Below are 18,806 nucleotides of genomic sequence, written 5' to 3' on the forward strand. Positions count from 1 at the left end.
CCTCAGATTTAAAGAGCTGAAATAATGAATTTTACTATTTTTAAAATCCTATGAGTGTGAAACTGACCAAAATGGACCGGGAATTTGGTAGGGCCCTAGTGATGTGAAATTGTCAGTGAAGACCGCAGGAGTTCGTTCCCTGCGCACTCGGGCTGTAGGGCAGTGAGGGGGAGAGGGGAGGTGCTAGCAATTCGTTCCAGGGGCAGTGAGTTCCACAGTCTGGGGCCTGAGAAGGCCCCTTCCCGGGCACAGACGATCTTCACCCTTGCAGTAGCTAAATCCAAGGATGGTGGAAATCCCAGAACTGGGGGTCATCTTGGTATCCCAGAACCAGCCCACTTAGCACCTGGGAATTTCCGGATGCCTCAGTTTCCCCATCTGTACACTGGAGACGATAATCCTTTGTCTATTGCTGTCCAGGGTAAGAATTTGTCCTTCTTCTGTAACTGTGCAGCCTCCAATGTAAATCTGGAGTGACCCCACTGATGTCAATGGAGTCACAGCAGGATTCGGAGCTTATTGAACCCGGCGTAACTGAATCCTGTCCGAAATCTGCTTTCCCTTTAGGCTCGGTTCCTCGTGCTGGTTCAAGCTGCTATCGCCGCTGGCAGGCAGCGTGGGCAAGGGAGAGCCCTAATTTCTGGACAGACCACATCAGGCGTGCGCACAGGGGGCTGCGGCCTCCCTCCCCGGCTGGCGGGAGCGGAGCGGAGCCGCCAGGCTGCGTTGCGGGGAAGCAGAGAGCGGAACAGGCCGGAGGAGGGAGGCGTGTGGCAATGGGGTTGGTTAAGGTGGAGCAATCGCTTCCAGCCCTGCCTGATGCAGCTTCCTGATTCTTTCTCTGCTCGGCTCCGTTGCCCTCCGAGGGAGCATGGAGGGGACGGGGAGACAGCACCTGCTGCAGACCCTGGCAGGGCTGGGGAAGGACGAGCTCCGGAGATGGAAAGAGAAGCTGAGCAAAGTACCACTGAAGGAGGGATACCAGCGCATCCCCCAGGCCCTCCTGGAGGGAGCCGATCCGGGGGCTCTGGCCGAGCTGCTGATCAGCTACTATGGGGAGGAGTATGGGCTGCAGCTGGCTTTGCTCGCCCAGACTTTATGCAGTGCAGAACAAGCTGCAATGGAAGTCTCAAGGGCAGCTGGTGAGTTACCAGGCAGGAGGAGACCGGGCCCAGTGGATCCCCCAGTGCCTCTTGCATCTTCCCCCAGCTATCCGCGCTAGCGACTGGGAACAGAGTCACGGGACAATCCCATCCCTGATCCAGTCCCCGCTCCCTGCCCGGCCTTCCCATTGCATCACCCCAAACTGGCACATCCTGCTGCCCAACTACCGTGCCCCGCCCTCCCCAATCCACTGTCCCAAGGATAGCTGGCAGCAGAGGCTAGGGCTGCCCCTGGAAATGAACCGCTGTCCCCAACAACCTTGTCTCTGTCCCATCCCCCATGCCATTGTCCTGGACCACGCCCCTCTCTGCCCCATACCTCCCATCACCACAGAGAATCACAGCAGTTTCAGGGTGGAAGGGACTATGAGAGGTCATCATGTCCAGCCCCCTGCACCGAGGTGGGACCAAGTAAACCTGGACCATCCCTGACAGGTGTTTGTCCAACCCGTTCTTAAAACCCTTCAGTGATGGGGACTCCACAACCCCCCTTGGAAGCCTGGTCCAAAGCTTAGCTACCTTGAGAGTTAGACAGATTTTCCTAATATCTAACCTACATCTCGCTGGCAGCAGATTAAGCCAGTTACTTCTTGTCCTGCCTTTGGTGGACACGGAGAACCATTGATCCCTGTCCTCTTTATAAAAGCCCTGAACATCTTTTGAAGACTGTAATCTGGTCCCCCCTCTGCCTTCTTTTCTCAAGACTAAACATGCCTGGTTTTCTAAACTTTCTTTGTAGGTCAAGTTTCCTAAACCTTTGATCATTTTTGTTGCTCTCTCATGCACTCTCTCCAAATTATCTTAATCTTTCCTAAAGTATGGCACCCAGAATTGGACACAGTGCTCCAGCTGAGACCCCATCAGGGCTGGGTAGAGCAGGACAATTATCTTCCATGTTTTATATACAACACTCCTGTTAATACACCCCAGAATATTCGCCTTTTTCACAGCTGCACCACATTGTTGACTCATATTCAATTTGTGACCCACTATAACTTGCCCGATCCTTTTCAGCAGTACGACACCTCAGCCAGTTATTCCCCATTTTGAAGTTGTGCATTTGGCTTTTCCCTCCAAAGTGTACTTCTTTGCACTTGTCTTCATTGAGTTTCATCTTATTGCTTTCAGACCAATTTGTCAAGACCCTTCTTAATTCTAATCCTGTGCTCCAAAGTGCTTGCAACCCCTCGCGGCTTGAGGTCATCTGCAAATTTTATAAGCATCTCCCCACTCCATCATCCAAGTCATTAATGAAAATTGTGAACAGGACCCAGGACAGACCCCAGCAGGACCCCGCTAGATACATTCTCCCAGTTTGACAGTGAACCACTCATAGCTACTCTTTGAGTACGGGCTTTCAACCAGTTGTGCATTCACTTTATATTTGTTTCCTCTAGCCCTAGTTCGTTTATGAGAATGTCATGTGGACCTTATCAAAGGATGTACTAAAAACAAGATATATCATGGCTGCCTGTTTCCCCCACAGCCATTAGGCCAGTAATATTGTCAAAGAAGGAAGTTTGGCTGGTTTGGCATGATTTGTTTTTGAAAAATCCCTGCTGGCTAGTCCTTATAACCCTGTTGTCCTCCAGGGCTTATAAACCAACTGTTTAATCATTTGTTCCAGTCTCTTTCTAGGTAGCAGAGTTCTATAATTTCCCAGGTCCCCTTTGCTCCTCTTTTTAAAGGCAGGTATTACGTTTGGCCTTTTTCGGTCCTCTGGAACCTTATCTGTCATCTGCGTATCTCAAAGATAATTGCTGATGGTCCCAAGATTGCTTCAGCTGGTTCCTTAAGGACCCTAGGATGAATTTCATCAGGCCTTGCTGACTTGAAAACCTCTAATTTATCTAGCTATTCTTTAAGTGCTTCCTTCCCTATTTGGGCTTGTGGTCATTTCCCCTTGCTGTTAATATTAATTGCGTTAAGTATCTGGTCACCATTAACCTCTTAGTGAAAACTGAAGCAAAAGAGACATTAAACATCTCACCCTTTTTTATGCCATCCATTATTAGCTCTCCTTCCCCACTGATGGGAGGACCTACACTTTCCTTCGTCTTTCTTAAGAACCTCTTCTTTCTGCCTTTTATGTCCCTTGGCAGGTGTGACTTATTTTGTGCCTTAGCCTTTCTGATTGTTTCCCTGCATGCTTGTGCTCCTCTGTAGCAATTCGTCCACATGTCTCCTTTCGGTGGGATTCCTTTTTGATTTTCAGGTCATTCAAGTCCTCCTGCTGAAGCCATAATGGTCTGTTATTATTCTTCATCTCTCTTCTTTTCATTGTGATAGTTGTACCTTTAATACGTTCTCCTTGGGAAGCTGCCAGCTCTTCTGAACTCCTTTTTCTCTTAGATTCTCTTCCCAGGGGACCTCAACTACCAGTTCTCTGAGTTTGTTGGTCAGCTTTTTTGAAGTCCATTGCCCTCATTCTGCTGCTCTCGCTCCTTCCTTTCCTTAGGATCGTGACATCTATCCTTTCACGACTGCTTTTACCCAAATTGCCTTCCACCTTCAGATTCGCAACCAATTCCTCCTGGTTGGACAGAATCAAGTCTCAAACGGTTGTCCCCTTGGTTTCTTCCTCTACTTTCTGAATCAGAAAGTTTCCCCAATACATGCCAAGAATTTATTGGACAGCTTGTGTTTTGCCGCATTACTTTTCCAACAGCTGGCTGGGGAGTTCAAAGTCTCCCATTACTACCAGGTCCTGTATTTTGGGTATTTCTGTTATTTGTTCTGGAAATGCCTCATCCGCCCCCTACTCCAAATTTGGGGGTCTATAGAAGACCCCCTACATCACCCCTACTCTATAGCCCTTTTATCTTGACCAGAGACTTTCAGCTGCTCTGCCTCTCATTTCCTTCGGGACTTCAGAACAAGTGTATACACTCTTGATATACAATGGAACCCTGTCTTCCTGTTTTCTCTGCCTGGCCTTCCTGAACAAGCTAGACCTCACTATTACAGTATTCCAGTTATGACACTTATCCCACCAGAGCTGTGTAATGCCGTACAATGTCCACTCTGCCCCGCACCACCCATCACCCCATGTGACCTGCACTCTGCCCACCACAACCCACCCCATCACCTGCACTCTGCCCACCACAACCCACCCCATGTGACCTGCACTCTGCCCACCACAACCCACCCCATCACCTGCACTCTGCCCACCACAACCCACCCACCTGCCCAATGCAACCTCGTCCCTATCCCCACCATCACCCCCTGCAACCTCCACTCGGCACATTTACACTGTGGTGACTGAGATCAGAATCCAGGCCAGTCTTGTATCCATTGGCATCAGGAGGCTCACTCCAGATTCACACCGGGGGTCACTGAGATCAGAAGTTGGCTCACATTTTTCAGAATGTCAGTCCCATTTTGTTTTTCTTTCCAGGATTAACCAGTGGAGAAGCTGAATCCACCCCTAGTTCTGCTGCACACACAGCAGCCGCAGGGGAGCGCTGCTTCTCTCTGTCTAACATACGCACTGGCCCACTGCAGCAAAAATGTGTCCCCCTTCCCAGTGCTATTCCTGGCCACCACAATCTGTACAAGTAACTAGGCCTGTGTACAGCCTGAAATCTACTTGATTGCAGATTCTCACTCACATCCTCTCCCAAACTCCAATCTGTGCATTGTCACTGTGCGGCTGTTAGCCAGCTGTTGTGCCCCACCCCAGAGGTGGCTGCATTTCAACAGCAGACGAGTGATTCATGTGCACCGTCGCTGTGTGGCTGTTAACCAGCAGCCTCGCCTCAGCGATAGCTAATTTCTAATGCTGTTTAGCACCGCTGTGTGTCTTCTAAGCGGCTGTCATATCCCACCAAAGCAAGACAGCAGGAAGTATGTGGGGGAGGGAGGGACAGGGTTGGATACTACACTAGATGGGCCTGTAGCTCTGACCTGGAGCAGCAGGGAGGGAGCAGAAACCCAAGCTAGATGGGCCCATTAGTTAAGGGGCCAGTCAGGCCTCAGGGTGCATAGGGGGACAAGTACTGGGCCTGTACTGGGTGACCAGACAGCAAGTGTGAAAAATCAGGACGGGGGCGGGGGGTAATAGGAGCCTATATAAGGAAAAGACCCAAAAACCGGGACTGTCCCGATAAAAGCGGGACATCTGGTCACCCAAACTGGGCCCTGTGTATGACACGCATCCTCTTGGACTCTTTGTAGGCTCTGTGTCACACCTCTCCGAGGTCACCGATGAGCAGCTGGGGAGCAGTCTTTCAGTGCTTCAGAGGAAAAAACAAAAATCCTTGCCCAGCCGGCCTCTGCCTTGGGAGTGGCTCAGCAAGCTGACGGGCAAGAAGGGGAAGCAGCATCAAGCCTCCCCAGGCGGTGAGTGCAGCTGGCCAGTGCACGGTTTTCCCACCCCGTGGAAATTTTCAAGCCTTCAAGTAAGCTTTCCCGTCCCTGATCGGGATGAGACAGCAAAATCTCAAATATTTCGGCAAAGTGAAAAACTAAACACTTTTCAGTTCAGGTCCCTCAGGACATTTCAGGTTGGTTTCGACTTCTCTTGCTGTTCAGGTGGGTGGTTCCCACCTCCTTTTTTCGAAAGTCTAATTAGCTAAGATTTGGAAACGGAACAATGGTTTGAACCGGAAAACCTGGCAGTTCTCATAACAAACAAGGCTTTATTGTCACTGGGAAAAAAGGGTCTCATGGAAAAATTCCTGACCAGCTGTAAAGTGATGTCTGTAGGCAACCGCATCAGCGCCTAGACGACCGAGCCGATGGTGCCAATCAGTTAGCTGCGGGGAACCAGGTGGAGGCGCTGGTGGGGGGGGTGCGCCCCCATGGGCCAGGGAGAGAGACACAGACTGCCCTGCAGTAGCGACTGGGAAAAGGGGTGAGGACCCGGCAATGCCCACCTAGCCCTGCCTGCTTGGGACCAGATCCTTCCAGAGTTACCCGAGGCCATCAAGATCAGAATCTAACCCTGACTCAATTGCTGAAAGTGGAGTCACTCCGGATTCACATCAGGGTCACTGCTATCACAATTTGGCTCACATTTTTCAGTAGATGTTCAGTTACTTTTGGTTTTTCTTCTCAGGATCCTTCAGTGAAGAGACTCAATCCACCCCTGGGTCTAGTACAGGGACAGAGGCGGCAGGAGGTGGGTAGCACTGACAACAGCTCAGCTTCTGTCTGCCTAACATACACACTGACCCAAAAAGTGTGTTTGCCTTCAGGTACTATTGGGGCCACCTTACTCCTGGCAACCACAACTCTATACAAGTAACCAGGCCTATGTACGGCCTGAAATCTCCTTGATGCAGGATTCTCGTTCACATCCTGTCCCAAACTCCAAGCTGTGCCCTGTCACTGTGCGGCAGTTTGCCAGCTGCCGCGCTCCACCCCAGAGGTGGCTGCATTTCAGCAGCAGGTGAGCGATCCCTGCGCACCATGGCTGTGCGGCTGTTAACCAGCTGCCCCACCTTGGAGGCAGCTGCTTTTCAATGCTGGGTGGCTTTGCTGCGTGTCTTCTCAACAGCCATCACACCCCGCCGAATCGAGACAGCGGGGGGGGGGGGAGGAGATATGAGGCTAGATGGGCCAAGGGGTCTGATCCGGGGCAGCAGGGAGGGGGTGGGAACCCAGGCTAGGTGGGCCATTAGTCAGGGGTGGGGGGCAGGTATTGGGCTGTGTGTGTGACGCGCTCCCTCTATGTCTCCCTCCAGACCCCATGAGGGAACAGGGCCCTGTCTCACAGCCCTCTGAGGACGTCAACGTGCTGCGGGATATGGGGTTGATGCCGCCTGAGGGGAGCAGGTTTTCAGGGAGAACAGTGATGATGAAGGTCGTCTTCCCTGGCCTGAGTTTACCTAAACCTTCGCGGTGGATAAGGAAGTTGCAGGGCAAGAAGGCGAAGCCGCATCAGGCCTTCACAGGCAGTGAGTGCAGTTGGCCAGGACACTGTTTTCTTGGCTCAGGATTCTCATTCACTTCCTGTCCCAAACTCCTATCGGTGCCCTGTCACTGGGCGGCTGTTAGCCAGCTGCTGTGCCGCACCCCAGAGAAGGCCGCTTTTCAGTACTGTGTGGCATCGCTGTGTGCCTTCTCAGCAGCCGTCATGCGCCCGCCCCCCCAAAGCCAGGACAGCAGGAAGTTTGCGGGGGCAGGAGATGGCATACTGAGCTAGATGGGCCCGCTGGTCTAATCCAGGAGGGCAGGGGGAGGGATAGCGGTCTAGAAGGGGTTATTTGCTTGAGGCTCTCATTCTCTCTCGGCCCAGCTACAGACCTGGACCCCTTGTACAACCAGAGAGGTGGGTCTAGTCCCCAGGCTGAGGAGAATGGGGAGCTGGGGGAGGAGACTGAGAGGGAGAATGAGGGGGAGGAGGGAATGACCCATTATAAAAGCTCATGGGGATGTCCCCGCCGGCTGCGGCTGGTGGCCTGGAAATCGACACGCAGGGCTGGACATCGTGGAAAGAGCTCTAGGGCTGGTTGGAGGCTGTGCTGGAAAAGCAGCATCTGGGCAGCGAGCATCCCAGGGTGGGACTCGCTGGATCTTGGCAGGGGCAACCAGGAGACATGGGCCCATTGCTCTGATGCAGAGAGCTGGATGGGCCCATGGGTCTGATCCAGGGCAGCAGGGAGGAGTCGGGATGCTGGGCTAGATGGGCCCATTCTTTGATGCTTTTCTAACTCTGAGAGGAAAGTGATCAGGAACAGTCAGCATGGATTCACCAAGGGAAGGTCATGCCTGACTAATCTAATCGCCTTCTATGATGAGATTACTGGTTCTGTGGATGAAGGGAAAGCAGTGGATGTATTGTATCTTGACTTTAGCAAAGTTTTTGACACGGTCTCCCACAGTATTCTTGTCAGCAAGTTAAAGAAGTATGGGCTGGATGAATGCACTATAAGGTGGGTAGAAAGTTGGCTAGATTGTCGGGCTCAACGGGTAGTGATCAATGGCTCCATGTCTAGTTGGCAGCTGGTGTCAGGTGGAGTGCCCCAGGGGTCGGTCCTGGGGCCGGTTTTGTTCAATATCTTCATAAATGATCTGGAGGATGGTGTGGATTGCACTCTCAGCAAATTTGCGGATGATACTAAACTGGGAGGAGTGGTAGACACACTGGAGGGCAGGGATAGAATACAGAGGGACCTAGACAAATTGGAGGATTGGGCCAAAAGAAATCTGATGAGGTTCAATAAGGATAAGTGCAGGGTCCTGCACTTAGGACGGAAGAACCCAATGCACAGCTACAGACTAGGGACCGAATGGCTAGGCAGCAGTTCTGCGGAAAAGGACCTAGGGGTGACAGTGGACGAGAAGCTGGATATGAGTCAGCAGTGTGCCCTTGTTGCCAAGAAGGCCAATGGCATTTTGGGATGTATAAGTAGGGGCATAGCGAGCAGATCGAGGGACGTGATCGTCCCCCTCTATTCGACATTGGTGAGGCCTCATCTGGAGTACTGTGTCCAGTTTTGGGCCCCACACTACAAGAAGGATGTGGATAAATTGGAAAGAGTCCAGCGAAGGGCAACAAAAATGATTAGGGGTCTGGAACACATGATTTATGAGGAGAGGCTGAGGGAACTGGGATTGTTTAGTCTGCAGAAGAGAAGAATGAGGTGGGATTTGATAGCTGCTTTCAACTACCTGAAAGGGGGTTCCAAAGAGGATGGATCTAGACTGTTCTCAGTGGTAGCTGATGACAGAACAAGGAGTAATGGTCTCAAGTTGCAGTTGGGGGAGGTTTAGGTTGGTTATTAGGAAAAACTTTTTCACTAGGAGGGTGGTGAAACACTGGAATGCGTTGCCTAGGGAGGTGGTGGAATCTCCTTCCTTAGAAGTTTTTAAGGTCAGGCTTGACAAAGCCCTGGCTGGGATGATTTAATTGGGGATGGGTCCTGCTTTTGAGCAGCGGGTTGGACTAGATGACCTCCTGAGGTCCCTTCCAACGCTGATATTCTATGATTCTATGATTCTCTCTCTTTCTCTGCCTGGACCCTGCTATGGAAGCAGCCTTCCCACAACGCTCCCAGAGCACTGTGCATCATCCCCAGGAGGAGTCTGTTTATGGCAGTGTCCCTCAGGAACCTCCTGCCCTGCCGGCTGGGGCCGTGGGAGAAGTCACACTGATGTCGGGGAAGAAAAAGACCGGGGGTCCCGTTCCCCCTGTGCTGGAGGCACTCGGTGGGGGGCCAGGTGTGTTGGGAAAGAAGTTACTAGGAGGGAGCTCCCCGGGGTGGGATACCAGACTAGCTGGGCCCCTGGGTCTGCTCCATTCTAGTCCCAGCTCCCTAGGGGCATGCGCTGGGTGTCTTGTGACTGCATCTGCAGGTGAAGCGGTGACAAAGGGGGTGGGATCCCCGAGGGCTGGACACCACCTCACAGACAGCTAAGCCAACTCCTCTTCTCCCTCTGCCTCCAGAGTGACCCAGCTGGGCACAGGGCCTCCAGATCAGTGAACTCCCCATCTCTCCAGCCACCAGCCCATGACAAGCAGCAGGGATTTCCTCTGGTCCAGCTGATCAGCAGTGGACAGGAGGCGCTGGGAGGGAGCAGGAAGAGCTGATTGGTGGGATAGTGGGCGCATTTTTTTCCATGGGGGCACCAACCCCAGAGCACCCACGGAGTCAGCGCGTATGTCTGGGGCACAAGGTCCCTCCAGCCAAATGGGCTTTGGAGGGCTCCCCTTTAAAGGCATAGATTCCCCCTCCCATCCTGGGAGCAGATGAAGGGGCCGGGCTCAGCTCTGAAGACAGAAATGGCCCCCGGTAAACAGATGTGCTCTAGTGGGACATTACTGAGAGTATCCAATTCAGGACGAACTGCCAAGAAACAGGGCAGTCACAGCCCAAGCCTGATGGTCCTCCACTTATAAGATACACCAGACCAGCCCACAAAAAGAACTTCTGCCTCACCACACTGGCTATCAAGAAGTTAGAGGAGCAATTCCCTCAGATACTCCAGTTCCCTGCGTCACCACCAGCCACACTCCTTATAGGGATAAGTGTTCTTAAAACCAGTGTCCCCAGTTCGTACTTCAATCAGATAACATCATATCCCCTCACATGTAGCCACCGTTACTCCCAAGCCTGGTCACCACCAGTCCTGTTGTCAGTGGAATCTGACTGATACATGTTCGACCCTGGCTGGATTCCCCCAATTGATGTATTTTATAATCATATGGTAAAAATGAGAAAGTCCGCAATTTTTCAGTAACAGTGGCTGACACCTTTGTATTGTTATGTCTGATTTTGTAAGGAAGTCGTTTTTAAGTGAGGTGAGACTTGGGGGTACCCAAGACAAATCAGACGCCTGAAAGGGGTACCGTCATCTGGAAACATTGAGAGCCACTGCTTTAATCACCCAGCTAAAGCTTGATCGGAATTTTTCAGATTTCAGATTTAAAAATTGAGTTGGCATTTTGGCCAGAAAAACGGAAGAATTTTTTTTAAGCCATCATGAGAACCGGCTGAAAATTTGGAATTTCCATTTTGTGAACTTCTGCATGAGGCTGACCCTTGATTTTCGTTCCAAATTGAAACCAAATCCAAAATCTTGTGCCAAACCTCCCTTGATGGAAATTTTGCTTGAAACTCAGACCTCAGCCTCTTCCTCTTCCTCCACGTCCTCCTTCTAAAAAGATGCCAAAATCTGCACAATTTCAGTTCCAATGAAAGGGCATTGCTCGACAGAAAAACGTTGCATCAGAAAAGCTCTTCTCATTATAGCTTTTTTCTGGTTTTCAACCAAACTGGGGTCAGGATCATCGTGAGTGCTAGAAGCCCTGCTGGATAAAACGTATCAAAGTTCATAAGATGAACATAAGATCATAAGAACGGCCAGACTGGGTCAGACCAAAGGTCCATTTAGCCCAGTATCCTGTCTGCTGACATTGGCCAATGCCAGGTGCCCCAGAGGGAATGAACAGAACAGGGAATCATCAAGTGATCCATGCCGTCACCCATTCCCGGCCTCTGGCTAACAGGCTAGGGCCACGCTCCCTGCCCAATAGCCATTGATGGAGCTATCCTCCATGAACTTATCTAGTTCTTTTTTGAACCCTGTTATGGTCTTGGCCTTCACACCATCCTCTGGCAAGGAGTTCCACAGGTTGACTGTGCACTGTGTGAAAAAATACTTCCCTTTCTTTGTTTTAAACCTGCTGCCTATTAATTTCATGAAGAAAAGTGTGTGTGTGGGGGGAATTGATCTATTTCTGTCATTCCCCCTCCCGAGCTCTACCGATGTTGTTTGTTATTGGTATTATCCTGGCTCCTTGGAGCCGTACTCCTGGCTCAGGATCCCATTGTGTATGGACACAGAACAAAAAGACAAGTCCCACACCCAGAGTGCTGGCAATCTAAGCAGTGAAATCATTGAGCTCTGCTGATGAACAGCTGGTACTAATCCTGGTCTCTCTCACCCATAGGACGTGCAAGTCACACGCCAGCTCTTCATGATTTAATTTCCTTTGGTGAAAACCCAGCAGTGGCATCAGCAGGTGAGCCCGGAATTGCCCAGAGGGATGGAACGGGCCCGATGGGAACTCGCTGCAGGGTGGACAGTGACAGCGCCGGGGCTGTGTCTCACTGCAGTCCTGCTGGATTTTTCCCTAAGGGAAGCTGGGGTCAGCGAGATCAGAATCTGGCCCAGACTCCATTGACACCAGTGGGGGTCACTCCAGATTTACACCACGGTCACTGAGGTCAGAATGTGGCTTAATTTTTTCAGTGTTTTGGCCCTTTCCCTCTGTTTTGCCCTGCAGGATCTTTGGATAACGAGACTGAGCCCAGCCCTAGTTCGGAGGCAGGGACAGCTGAGGTTGAAGGTGGGTGGCACCGATCACAGCTCTGCTCCTCCGCTTCTACCATACACACTGGCCCATCACTTCCAGAGGTTCTTCGGCCCTCCCAGTGCCAATGGGGCCACCTTATTCCTGGCAACCATAATTCTGTACAAGCAACTAGGCCTTGTGCACAGCCTCCGAGTCCAGTAGGTTCAGGATTCTCCTTCACCACCTGTCCCTAACTCCCAGTGTCACTGTGTGGCTGCTAGCAAGCTGTTGCGCCCCACCTCAGAAGCAGCTGCATTTCACTGCTCAGTGAACGATCCCTGTGTGACGATGCTGTGCATCTCTCACCCAGCTGTCCCACCCCAGAGGTGGCTGTGTTTCAGCATTGGATATGCTATCGCTGTGCAGTGTTGCTGTGAGGCAGTTACACAGCTGCTGTGTCCCACCCCAGAGGTGGCTGCACTTGTATCCTGGAAAGCAGTTTGGGATGGAAGAGGCCTGGGAAATAGATGCTAATGACGTTATTGACATTATTAACAATTCATCCCTCCCCAGAGATCATCTGCCAACAGACTCTGCTTCTCTCCGCTGGGGCTGGGGCTGCCGGTGAGTGAGGTTGAAATGGACCCAGTGGCGGGTGGTCTGATGGGCCTCGCTCATGACTGAGCAGAGAGAAACCAAATGTCCACTTTTGGCTCTGACTGTCCCCTGATCAGACCTTGTCTCTGCCCCCAGCACCTGCATCAGGTTTAATCTCCACTGTCTGCAGGATCGCTCTGGGGTCTCCTCTCCCTCCATTCCACCCGCTCCACATCCTTCCCGGTCCTCTCCCCTTTACACCCTGATCCCCCTCCCTGACCCCGCCTTTCCCACCCCATCCTCTGACCCAGCATAGAGCCCTTCCCACAGGCCTTGCCAGCCCAGCACACTACACAGCGGCAGCGGCAGGGCTTGGCAGACACAAAGAACAGACCCATCTGCAGGGAAGTTTGCTGATGGAAATGCCCAGGTCCCATTGCTCTGCACAGGGGAAGGGGGCTCCTTATTCAACGTTGTGAGAATGTGAGATGTGAAAGGGTCTTTCCCCCTCTCAGCCACAGGAGAGACCAGCCTGAGTGAGGATCCCAGCAGGGACCCCTGGGGACAGGACAAATGTGACTTGTGTCCCAGAGAGGAGGTAAAGAATTGTGGGATCACTCGGATCCTTTTCTGTCTGTCCATCTATCACCACTTCCCTTCTCTCTTTCTCTCCCTCGCCTCAGCCATACCTCTGAGAATTTCACCAATGCTCAGGGCTGGGGCATTTTGGGCACTTGGGAAACACCCCTGGGGAATGACTGACTGTGGGGCTGGAATCCAGCTGATCACAGAGTCCCCCCCTGCCAGCCACTTTGCCAGGGTCCCAGGCCACAGAAACAGCCCCCAGCTGAACACTTGGCCACAGCTGTCCAGGTTCCCTCTGCAAAGAGCTCTGCAGTGGGAAATCTCCAATGGGGCTGAGTTAACGCCTGTTCCTGTGTTCTAGGATCCTCCAGAAGAAATACACCCTGAGACTGTTCGGGGCCCAGATGGGAAGCAGGAGACGTACAGGTGAGAGCTGGTCCTGGGAGTTCGGTGTCACCCTCTCTGCAGCCGCCTGTGTCTGGGAGCGCAGGCCAGCTCCTATCACACTGAGTGCGCAGCATCCCATGGGGTGGGCTCCATGTAAAGAGACGCTTGCGTGGGTGGGTAGAGCAGAGCAGGGGGTGAATGAACCAGGAGTCTTGAGAGCTCTAGGAAGGGAGTGGGGTTTAGTGGGTCAGAGTAGCGGAGCTGGGACTGAGGACATCTGGGTTCTACTCTCAACTTTGCCACTTCCTCACTGAGTGACCTAGGACGAGTTATTTCTCCTCCCATGGCTCAGTTTCTCCAAATGGGGAGACAGTGTTCCCATATGTGATGCGGAGGAACGTAATGAATCCACTCATTTAGCCTGACTCTCCTTTGCTCCTCGGAGGAGGACAGGTCTGAGAAGGGCCAACTGTTCTCATTGTCACCCAACATCAGTTGTTGGTTACAGAGTAACCCTGATAGCGAAGCACAGGGCTGAGCTGAAGGCAGAGTTAAGGGGATAAATGTGAGGGCACCCGGGGTCAGTTGGAAAAGGACGTGAGATGGTTCCAGCCAGTGCTGTTTAACCCTTTTCTCCCCATGCTGTGCAGGGTTCACATCCCAGAGGCAGGCTCGTTCCGTTGCTCTGAAACCGAACTGGGGTTCGAGGTAAGAGCAGCCGTGACCATCCAGTACGGATACGACTCCTGGGATCAGCATCTGAGCGCATCTGAGAAGCAGCAATGGATGGTGTCCGGCCCTTTGTTCAACATCCAGGTGGAACCAGCTAGGGCCGTGGCAGCCGTTCACCTCCCGCACTTCCTGTGCCTTGCGGGTACGGCCGGAAATAATCAAAGTAGCAATAACTGTACATGGTAATGGCAAGCCCAGTCGCCAGTGTGCTTGCAATCACCATGGGAATGGTCACCCTAGAAACCCAGCCATGCGACCCAGACTCATATTGAGCCATAACCACCATCTCCTGAGTCAGACCCACGGTGACACTGTGAGTTGTAATCCTTAGACCAATCAGGGTTTTAGCTACATCACAGCCTGAAACAGAGCCCTAATCATAGAGCTTCTCCTCATCTTCATAATCCTGGCCTCCAGCCCCTGCTCTCACCCACCAGCCTGTGCTCCTCTCCCAGGGACAGAACCCAGGAGTCCTGGCTCCTAGCCCTCCCTTCTCTAACCCATCAGAGACCCCACTCCCCTCCCCTCCCCAGAGCCAGGGTAGAAACCAGGAGTCCTGGCTCCCACGTGGCCACTCTACTCACCTACCCACGCTTCCCCTTTGTTTGCTTTATAATCCACCCCCAGGGGGAGAGGTCGATGCCTCCCGGATGCGAATTGCCCATTTCGTTGACGGGCGGATGACCCTGGAAGAGCCAACAGGGGTGAGGCCGTTCCATGCCGTGCTGGAGAACCCCAGTTTCTCCCCTCTGGGCGTGCTCTGGAGGAAGATACAGTCTAAATGCCAGGCAAAAGTCCACACCCTGGCACTGCTCTACCGGGCGCTCAGGTCTGCAAACACAACCCTGCACCTCTACCTGATCCCCAATGACCACTCCCTGAGACAGGTAACCGGGAACCGACCGCACACATCGGAGCCACCAGTCAGCCTAGAGTGTGGGATAGCAGATAGCAGGGCATGCGGGCACTGCCCACCGAGCGGCAGAGGAGATCCATTGTGCTGGACGCTGCCCAGAGCCCGGCTGAGATCGGGGCCCCCCTCGGGCCGGGCACTGCCCTGACACATCAAGTGAGACAGTTGCTGCCCCAAGCAGTTAAGAATCTAAATAGACCAATGGAGGATTATTCTTCCCATTTCACAGATGGGAAACTAAGGCCCAGGGAGATTCAGTGGCTAGCCCAAGGCCATACAGGGAGTCTGTGGAAGAGCCAAGGGCTGAACCTGGCTCCCTGGGTCCCAGCCCAGGGCCTTAACACAAGCCAACCTTTCCCTCTCATTGTGGGTGGCTGTGCGGGAAGGCCAGGGGAAGCAGGACCCTGACAGCAGGAACCTGGGCATGGGGCTCTGTATTCCCCAGCCATGGCTCTGCTTGTGCCCTACAGGCTATTAATGACCATGAGTCCAAATGCCCCTCGGTGCGTGTGCACAAGCCTTCCAGGACCAAGCCCTTGAAATTTGGCTCCTGTTGTGTGGTATCCAGCTCATCCCAGCTTGAGGTGATACCGGAGGTGAGTGACAGGCTTAAAATCACCAGCCCCTCAAGTCCTTACTCTGTTCTGTCCCAATGTGGCATTAGGGGGCGCTGAGCTGCAGGGAGCGGGGCAGGGACTCAGTAGGGGGCACTGTCCCCTCACAGCCATTTTTGACCCCAGTGCCTCGCAGTGGCACTAGGGGGCGCTGTGCTGCAGGGAGCAGGGCAGGGGATCAGTAGGAGGCGCTCTCCCCTCACAGCCAATGCTGACCCGGTGCCCCAGCATGGCGTGCCCCCACTGCGCCGCAGGAAATGAAATGGAGGGGGGAGCTCAGGAGGGTCTGCTGGCTCAGGCAGGGTCATTCCTAATGGACTGTCTTCCCTTCCCATCAGGAGCTGGAGTTCTGTTATCTGGGCCCCAAGATGGAGCAGGCGTACCTGGAGATCTACATCCGGGACATGCAGCAGGGGCTGCAGCTTAGCCTGTTGGAAAAGATAGAAGGGGAACCGATCTGGAAGGCTTTGGTGAGACCAGGTAGGCTCAGCCCAGCCGAAGGCGGGGACAGAAGTGTGTGCATGGCGATGGGTGGAGAGATGGAATGGTGCATATATAGATGGAGGGATGAATGGGCGTGTCTGGGGATGGATGGGTAAGTGTATGTGGGTGGATGGATGGATGGGTGCATGCATGGAATGGTGTATATAGACATGGAGGGATGGAAAGTTGTGGATGGAGGGTGTATGGGGATGGATAGACAGATGAATAGATAGCCCAGCAGTCAATGAAATAGGATTAGCTAGATTAGCCAGATCAGCGTTTGAGGATCCAGGGATGTAGCTAGCTAAATAAACCAGCACTTTAGGGTCTAGTGATGGATGGATGTTTCTCTGCAACCTGGTGGCAATAAATACATAAATTACAATGTGACTAATTTAGCCAATCAGATTGAACAGTCCCCGCTAGGACATGACCAAAAGCAGCCACATTAATCAAAACCCTTTGGATCCAGCCTCCTGACTCTCCTTCCCTTCTCTCTTCCAGAAGACGTGATGGTCTGTGTTTCATCTGCCCAAATGCAGACAGGTTAGTAGGGATTCACTGAGCCGCAAAACCTGTTCTCTGATCCCAGCACTTCTGGACACAAAATGCTTGTGAAAGCCCCTGCGATCCTTTGTGATCATTTGGTGTCCGGCATTGTTTATCCTCCCAGAGTGTCGACTCTTCTTGAAATCTCTGGAGCCTGGGGACTCTCCACATTGGAAAGTTGAAAGATTGTTTTGGATCATGAATAGAGCAGGGCAAATAATGGATTTGCTTGTTTGCTTTGGCAGCTCCGAAAACCTGGGCGGGTGGGGGTGGAATTCATATCGGGTCAAATTAAATGTTTCATTTGACCTGAAATTGAAATGGTTTGATTTCAACTCTTTTTAATAAAAGCAAAGGAAATGCAGGGCTAGATTCACAAACTAGGGGTGGGGGTGCTCCTCTTATACCTAGTGGTTAGAGCACTCACCTGGGAGGGGGAGACCTTGGTTCAAATCCATACTCTGGAGGAAGAATTTGAACCTGGATCTCCAACATCCCAGCAGAGTACCCTAACCACCAAGCTCTAGTCTATTTTGAGGAAGCCCTTAGTCTCTCCTGTTGGAGCTGTTCCACTGGGTATAAAAACTTGAATAGTCATTGAGCCAAAGAGAGATCATGAGAAAAACCGTTTGGGGCACTTATCTGCGAGATCGATTCTAGTCCCTGTTCTCTGTCCTTCCCCGCTCCAGAGGCAGCTGCAATTCAGCATTTCACGAGTGATCCCTGTGCCCTACTGTTACTAAACAGCTGCCATGTCCTACCCCAGAGGCAGGTGCATTTCACAGCTCAGTGAGCAATCCCTTCGGAGCACTGCTGTTGTGCTCCACCCCAGAGGTGGCTGCATTTCAGTGCTGGGGGAGCAATCCGTGGCAATGAGTAATGTGATGCTTGCAGCGGATGCTTGTAAATCTTGTACAAACTTCGAATCCATTAGGAGCAAGGCCCTAGAGAAACAGAAGGTCTGACTGTTCCACGGCATGATGAGAAACAGCAATTCTCTTCTCTTTGTCTCTCCCCTCAGAAGAACATTTCATCGACCAGCACCGAGAACAGCTGATCCAACGGGTGCGCCAGGTGGACGGCGTGCTGGATAAACTGTACAACAGCGTGCTGGACAATGAGCAGTACCAGAGCATCCGAGCCGAGAGAACGGACCCGGAGAAAATGAGGAAGCTCTTCGACCTGCTCCCGAGTTGGAACCAGGACTGCAAGGACCAGCTCTACCAGGTGCTGGAGGCCAAGCAGAAATTCCTCATCCGAGAGCTTAAGGGGACATAAGACTGGCTGCCCTGGATCAGACCAGGGGCCCATCTAGCTCAGTATCCTGTTTGTGACAGGGGCCAGTACCAGCTTCTTAAGGGGAAGGTGCAAGACCCTCCTCCTTGACAAATCTGGACTAATCTGCCCATGTTGGGTTAAACCCAGTGTCCCCAACTGGGTAAACCATTCTGCTTCCTTAAAAACTTTCCTGGCTGCGACACTCTGTACCTCAAAGCAGCACCCTGGAACCCCTGTATTCACCACGGTCATGTAATTATTATAAGTTTTGTACAAAGGATGTCTTTGTGAGGGATCATTTTAAAAGTCTTGATCTGTTGAACATTAACAGCCTGTTGGACTGTGTGTGCTAACATTGTGTGTGAAGTTATGAAGCGCTGTTGTATGTGTTAGTGTAATATGTGGTGAGGTTGGGCACACCCACAACCAGCCTTTCACTGAAAACAAAGGAGCAGCCATCCATAGCCAGAGGGACGATTATGGCTCGTCAACATCCAACCCACTATCCCACAGACTTCTCTGAGAAGGCAGGTACGGAATGGAAACTGCTTGACCCATGGGGACTGCCTGACCCCCACGTCACAGCACAGATCTTTCCATCAAGCTGGAAGAAAGTATAAAAGTGGAGAAGTGACATCATCACTGGGACTCTCCCCACTCCCCATCTCAACACCTGGAAGCACATCTGGAAGACAATGACTTTGAACTGAGGGAAGTTTGGTCCCAGGGTGGAAGAAGGTGTTAGAGGGCTTTCCCTCAAC

At 52.2% G+C, this 18,806-nt stretch overlaps 1 protein-coding gene across 1 annotated transcript; it reads left to right on the top strand.

The window, feature by feature from the left end:
- The first annotated feature begins 865 nt into the window (after positions 1–865).
- LOC125637865 (caspase recruitment domain-containing protein 8) lies at positions 866–18,549 on the top strand. Its single transcript, XM_075129065.1, has 17 exons — positions 866–1,142; positions 5,340–5,504; positions 6,223–6,285; positions 6,851–7,063; positions 9,147–9,329; positions 11,563–11,634; positions 11,729–11,760; positions 11,865–11,961; positions 12,481–12,531; positions 13,020–13,102; positions 13,451–13,515; positions 14,127–14,350; positions 14,836–15,095; positions 15,592–15,717; positions 16,074–16,215; positions 16,723–16,764; positions 17,789–18,549. Exons 1-17 carry the CDS (start codon positions 872–874, stop codon positions 18,043–18,045), a joined length of 2,346 nt encoding a protein of 781 aa, XP_074985166.1. The 5' UTR covers positions 866–871; the 3' UTR covers positions 18,046–18,549.
- Positions 18,550–18,806: the final 257 nt, after the last annotated feature.

This window comes from Caretta caretta, chromosome 6, assembly GCF_965140235.1.
Source record: "Caretta caretta isolate rCarCar2 chromosome 6, rCarCar1.hap1, whole genome shotgun sequence".
Lineage (NCBI taxonomy): Eukaryota > Metazoa > Chordata > Testudines > Cheloniidae > Caretta > Caretta caretta.

Coding starts and splice junctions, on each gene's coding strand:
- LOC125637865 (XM_075129065.1), top strand. CDS start 872: ATGGAGGGGACGGGGAGACAGCACCTGCTGCAGACCCTGGCAGGGCTG. Junction 1,143..5,339: donor GGAAGTCTCAAGGGCAGCTG/GTGAGTTACCAG, acceptor GACTCTTTGTAG/GCTCTGTGTCACACCTCTCC. Junction 12,532..13,019: donor CGCTGGGGCTGGGGCTGCCG/GTGAGTGAGGTT, acceptor TCCCCCTCTCAG/CCACAGGAGAGACCAGCCTG.